This window comes from Phaseolus vulgaris, chromosome 7 (genome assembly GCF_051622355.1).
Source record: "Phaseolus vulgaris cultivar YP4 chromosome 7, ASM5162235v1, whole genome shotgun sequence".
Taxonomy (NCBI): Eukaryota; Viridiplantae; Streptophyta; class Magnoliopsida; order Fabales; family Fabaceae; genus Phaseolus; species Phaseolus vulgaris.
The window spans coordinates 22,785,345-22,791,600 of record NC_143504.1 but is presented as its reverse complement, the minus strand read 5'-3'; the positions used below and the strand labels follow the sequence as shown (position 1 = coordinate 22,791,600).

The following is a 6,256-nucleotide window of genomic DNA, read 5'->3' as shown; positions in this document are numbered from 1 at the left end:
TAGTATACATATTAACTTAAGCTTTTACTTTTTTATGAGACAATAAAGTTTAGCTATCCTGTGTCTGAATAAGGTGATATGCATCTCATAATGGTCTAATGGACAATTCCACAATGGTTGCAGTGAGCGAAGTAAACTTCATAATTGAAACTATGTTGGTTAACTGATTTGCAATTCACAGGACCAAGGCTGCATTGTAAACTCAAGTTTATTATATGTAAATGAAACCTGATCGAAGATTTCACAAAAGTGATGTGAGGGTACATCAAATACGTTGGCTTTTTAGAAGATATTTATAGAAAAGATAAGCAGTGATATTCTCATAAAAATTTAAACAACATTTAAAAATGTGCAACCGCTATATAAGTTTTTTCTCCAAGGACTTGAGATTGAAAGGTATTATACAATTGAAATTAAGAACCGAACAGATTAGTATGATGAACAATTAAGAACTCTGATTTGGACAACACAGCAAGAAAATTCAGAGCAAGCAGAGGCCAATCTCATCAAAGACTAAATAAATGAAGGAAAACTGTGATATAATAATATAAAGGTAAAGTATGTAAAAGTAATACAAAAGATATGTAATACATTAGAAGATAAAGCACAAGCAGATTTTCTTCACTAATGAATCCATAATAATTGTTTTTCAAAATACATAGGTTTAGAAATGAGTGAGTTCCAAAAGTGGCTTCCAAAAGCAGCCTCTGATGGACAGTAACTTAAGCCTTGTGTTGGGTCTTGAAAATGTTGCAGTTGTAGCTGCCTAACTTGGAGCTTCCTAAGATGGCCCTGATGCCCTTGTAGCTGCCTGACTTGGACCCTACATCATAAACAACTATGTATATGTTCTCTAAAAGTAATAAAAAACAGAACCACTCTGAAACTAAGTCAAAAATTACTAACCTTATAAAGGAGCAACCACAAAACGACACCACGGTCTGTATCGCAAACGCTGCCCCTTCACCACCTCTGGACCGCACCACATAATCGCTCCTCCAAATCGACCATGGGAACGCAGCTCACCATCGTAACTCACGATCGCACCACAGAATCGAATGAGGGGAGCACACCTCCGAATGGAATTGAAGCAGGGAAGCGCACCACAAAATCCAACCAGGGGAGCAATCCTCGTATCAGAAACCCTAAATCAGAAATTCGAAATCCCCAATTTGAATAACCTAAACCCTAATTTAGTATTCACCAAAGTGATGTAACTTACATGTGTCTGCCACATAAGCACCACTTAACGCGATATTTAACAGAAAGGACAATTTTGAATATATTTTAAAAAACTTAGGGACCAAATTGAATTTTTTTAAAACCACTGTACCAAATTGACTATTGATTATAAATATAGGGATGAAAAAGGTAATTAAACCTAAATTTTAAATTAAAAACAAAAATCAATTTCACTTACATAAAATTATATATTTAATTTTATAATAAATTAGATTTATGGTTTATGTGATTAATTTTTCGTAATTAAATAGAGGATTCAACTAAAAAGAATAACTATTCAAGAAACCAGTTAAACGAAATTAAAATTAATTATAAATTATCAAATAATTCATAAATTCATGAAATAATGTAACATTTTTATAATGAAAAATATGCATAAGAAAATATAGTTAAAAAGACAATTTAAATGCAATAAAACATCACAACCTAAAATACTAATTATTTGTATTTAATAAAGATTATCATGTGAAAAACAGTATTTTATCTTTTTGTATTTTTACGGTTAAATTATAATTGGGGGGAATGTAAAACTGGAAGTATAAAAAGGTTTGAGATAAAAAAGAAAGTGGAGATAAAAGAAAAAGGAGGGCAGCTATTTCCATCGATTCAACAAATCTGAAGCTGAAGTGAAGAGTAGGATATTTCAAATTTTTGTAATTGGGAACCCTAAAGCCTTTGACTTTGCTCAATCCTTCGATATGAGTATGACCCAATTCGCCATGGTATGCTTCTACGTTTCTCTTTTTATTTCTCTCTACAGTGATATTATAGATGGTGCTCAAATGGATTTCAATTTTGTGCTGTCATGTGTTCCCCTTTTCACTGTATTATCTACCAAGGTCGTAGCAATTGCATTTTTAAATATTGAAGTTACAAATTTCTGAACCCTAGGATATGTGTTAGCACAAAGGTTGTTCCTTTTTCTTTCCCAATGTTAATTGAGGGCTTTTTTAAGGACAATTGCTTCTGTGGTGTCAATATAATATGGTGCATATCTGATGGTTTTGCTTGGCCTTTATGTTATTTGAACTGGCATGGCTTTAAGTAGCATCTCTTTAGAAGGAGTTACCTTGCTGTGTTCAAAATTTTTACTGAGTCTTGGTACTGACTGATGCTTTTGTATTTCAGGTTGAGGAGTTGGCTTTTCTTGTCAAGGACAATCTTCCTTGCAAGCATCTAGTTCTCACAATGGAAGAGGTCTTGGTTAACTTTCTTCAGGATGATCACACTAGGTAACATTTTTGAGATAATTTGAGTGGTGTTTAACTTTAGTATTGGTCCCAGGTTTAGTTAATGCAAGTATTGATGGTTTACTTGTCTTGAGCATGGTTAAAGACAAATTTGAAGACTCACTGGATCCTTGCACATTGTTTCAAAGGAAACGGGGGGAAGAGGGGGGACGATTCTAAACAATTTTATGTTTTTCTTCAAGTTTCTCTTGTGTATGTACTTATGCCCCCTAAAAGAAAAGAAAGAAATTTAATGTGTTAGAAATGATGAGAGAATACATTGTTGCAATTAGTGTTATTAAAATTGGAGAAGCACTATTGCATCACAGATTTCAGGAAAAACGCAATCACAGCTCTGTTGTATTGTGAAGCTTGCAGAAAACACCATCAAGTTCGTGTTACTTGTTGTGGCTGCATGTTGTGTCATGTTTGTGGGTTGGTGGAATCCATGGAGGTGGCCAGGTTTTCAGCTGTTTTGGAAAGGTGGAATCCATGGAGGCAGATTGGATCTGGTTCTGCAAGGGATGTTGAGAGTTCTATGTGCTTGAGTTTGGAGAAATGAAATCAAAGGGGGCTGGGTTTGGTTTGCGTTAATCATAGGAGAGGGCTATATGAGTTTGAGTCCGATTCTTAAATTGACTCACAATTCTTTAGTAATCTTACATGCAACGTTTCACGTGACCATTTAAAACACTTCCATATTTCCTCACGTAGCCTCTGTATTCTATTTAGTGTTTATTCACTTGGCCTTTGAGTTTTAATATAAACCCAATATTCCCCCTCGGAATTTCTCTCTGAAGATTATACAAGACTGTTTCAGTCTCTCGGCAAGATTTATTTGCGTATGGCATAATATTTTATAATATGCCACTGTTATATTTTTGTATGTGTATATATATTATATTATATTTCCCCCCCACTGTGCGCCTTTTGCTGTTAGTATGCAATGCTATCTGCTATTTGATAGAGTGGATATTTAGCTTTTCCCAATTTTCCATGATCCCAATGTTGACAATACTGGTTGCAATTAAAAGTGGTTTAAAATTCAATGTAGTTAAATTTTGTTGCATGGTTCTTCTATGCAAAATAAAAGGGTTCATTTATCATATTCTAAAAAACTATGATAAACATTTTAGCTTAACAATTCAATTATTAATTTCAAAACCGGATAGTGCATTTCAAGCTTTCTTGCAATATAAATAGTCTTAAGGTCTTAATGTATGTTGATTAATGTGTAAATTTTGTAAAATGGCTCTAAAGCTTTGTCAGTTTTTGTGGCATTTAAGCATATGCATGGTGTGTTAAATAGTTGTTTTACAATGATTGGAAGCTTTTTCTTTCGCTGGTAGACTGGTATTATCTAATATGCTTCTTAATATCTGTTTTTATTGACTATAGTTCAGATGGGATCTTGGAATTGGAGCCAATGAACTCTTACAATCGTCTTCTCTTGCATCGCCTTGCTGAAATATTTGGGTACTCCTGAATTTTATTTTAGTCAGTTTCAAAATTCCTTTCTGGTTTTATTTTGAATCTGCGTCTACTTTTCTTTTCATTTGATAGTTTTATAATTGGTGCCAGGTTTGCACATGAATCTGTTGGTGAAGGAGAGGACCGTCATTTGATTCTGGAGAGATGTCCAGATACGTCCATGTAAATGAACTTCCCTTTGTTTCTCTCTCCTGCTATTCTTATATCAAGCACAGTTTGGATTACTTTATTTTATTGGTATTCAGTAATTATTGTATGGCTTCTTTTGTGAAATAACATTTGTTTTGGATGGATTGCAGACCTCCAATCCTTGTTAGTGATATCCTATGGAAGTATGATGATGAACCTCAATCTTTGGTTACTTCCCACCAAATATTAAGGAGAAGCGAAGCCTCTCCAGGTAATGAATGCTGCTGATTCTTAGATCAGTAGTTACCATAGCACATCATGTACAATATTAACCTACATGTAGAATCGACCATTATCAGTAAGTTGGATTTTTCTATGATGTGGGTTCCTGTTCTGGTTAGGTAGCCTTAATTTGTGTGATGCATCTTTCAGTCTCGCAGACAAACAAGGCGTCCTTTTCAAAGTCATTGGAGGAGAGAAAAGCAGCTTACTTAATTGCTCGTGAGCGAATTTTCTCTGTGAAGTTGGAAGAGGTGAAAGAGCCTGGTGAACAAAAGCCTCGGAGTGTGCCTGTGGTTGCCCAGAGAATGATTGCTCATGCACTGGGTCAAAGAATTCATACAAAGAATCAGAATGGTTTGGCTACTGACAGTATAAAGGATAGAGGCCTCAAAGATGAATTGAATGCTCAAGATAAGAACAGTGAAGTGTCCAATCTCACGAAAGATTCTGAAGAGTTTTTACACCTAAGAAGGAATTCAAACAGCAGAATAAGAAACACTAGCAGTTCTAATGCATCCTCGTATAATAAAAGGAATGATCAAACACCAGTTGACAAAGAGTTGCCTCTATTCTCTCAAGATAGAAAACAAGGGCAAAGTGTAAATAAAGACTATATGAAAATGGAGCACTTGGGAGCTGCAAAGAGAATGTTTGCGCATGCTTTAGGAGTTCAATCTGGGAAGGATGGTTCAGTTCCTAGAAGAAGTGAAGAAATAAAGAAGAATTAAGCTGAGAAGGTTGTGATATATTTAGAGCAGAATGATATTCTGTTGCTCCAAATGGACCTCTTAATAGGTGCTCCCCCGGTTTCAAATTTCAATCACAATCACAAAGATGAGTAATGAGCATTCTTTACTCAGGAGATACATGCAAATGACTATCCTAGTATTATGTTGGTTGCTTAGCTCTTCTGTGACTGCTGGAGTAACTTCCATAGCAGCCAAGTCAAAGGGCGTTATGAAAGCACTATCCAGAATCAAGTAGGACCTGTTTTGGTTATGTTGGAAGATGAATGAGCAGGCTATGGTGTTTGGTTCGTCAGCTATATGTTGTTAGACATGCAATTCTAGTTTCATGCTACTATGTTTAGATTGTTCTGTCAATGTGATGGTTTTCATTATGGCTGTTCCCAGGGCCAGGGGCAATGCTTGATTTCCCCTATCATGGAGGGTGTTATGTATATAATATTTAAAATTAAAATCATAAATATAATGTGTTATGCTTAAAAATTCCAAATTCCTTCCTCGTTACCCATAAAGACTGTAACAATTGTGTCATTGCCTGGTGGCTGTTTGATTTTGGAAATTTTTTCCTTAGTTTTTATAAAATACAAAAAAAAAAAATTATAGCAGCAGAGCAGCTTTCAGGGAAGTTCATGGGACTAGTAATAACTAATACTGTCAAACGCTAAGTTAGTAATTTTCTTCTAACATAATTTATTTAACATTTAAAGTGACATCTTTAGAAACTTATTTTTGAATTATTTAATTAACTCAAATTTATCAACTAATGCAGGTACATATAAATATTTCGACTATAAGTGGATAGTTTATATGAACTACATGAGAACAACTATATGCCTAGTTTTAGGCCATTAACGCATTCGGCCTTGGCTTCAAGTTTTGCCAGGACTCAAGTTTAATACGTTAAGGTTTAAGAATGATATTATTAATTTAAACAATTAAATAATAAGTTTTATAATATTTTTTTATAGAAATATTATACTAAGTTTAAATTCTTATACATAAAAGTGTTGTAGAACATCAAAATATTTTTTTTTTAAATTGATCCATTAATTACAGAATTTTATTTTATTAATAGTACAAGCAATTGTTGCTATCACTGATTTTTTATTTTCAAAACTGAAGTTAAAATCCTATTTG

At 34.0% G+C, this 6,256-nt stretch overlaps 1 protein-coding gene across 2 annotated transcripts; it reads left to right on the top strand.

The window, feature by feature from the left end:
- The first annotated feature begins 1,806 nt into the window (after window positions 1-1,806).
- Window positions 1,807-5,609, top strand: LOC137818760 (uncharacterized). Of its 2 annotated transcripts, none has more exons than XM_068622359.2 (6): window positions 1,807-1,964; window positions 2,371-2,474; window positions 3,870-3,947; window positions 4,053-4,124; window positions 4,262-4,362; window positions 4,524-5,609. In XM_068622359.2, exons 1-6 carry the CDS (start codon window positions 1,941-1,943, stop codon window positions 5,099-5,101), a joined length of 957 nt encoding a protein of 318 aa, XP_068478460.1. In that variant the 5' UTR covers window positions 1,807-1,940; the 3' UTR covers window positions 5,102-5,609. The 2 variants fall into 2 exon arrangements, with proteins under 2 accessions (XP_068478460.1, XP_068478461.1); XM_068622360.1 differs by having other exon boundaries at window positions 1,809-1,964; window positions 3,875-3,947.
- The last annotated feature ends 647 nt before the right edge of the window (window positions 5,610-6,256 follow it).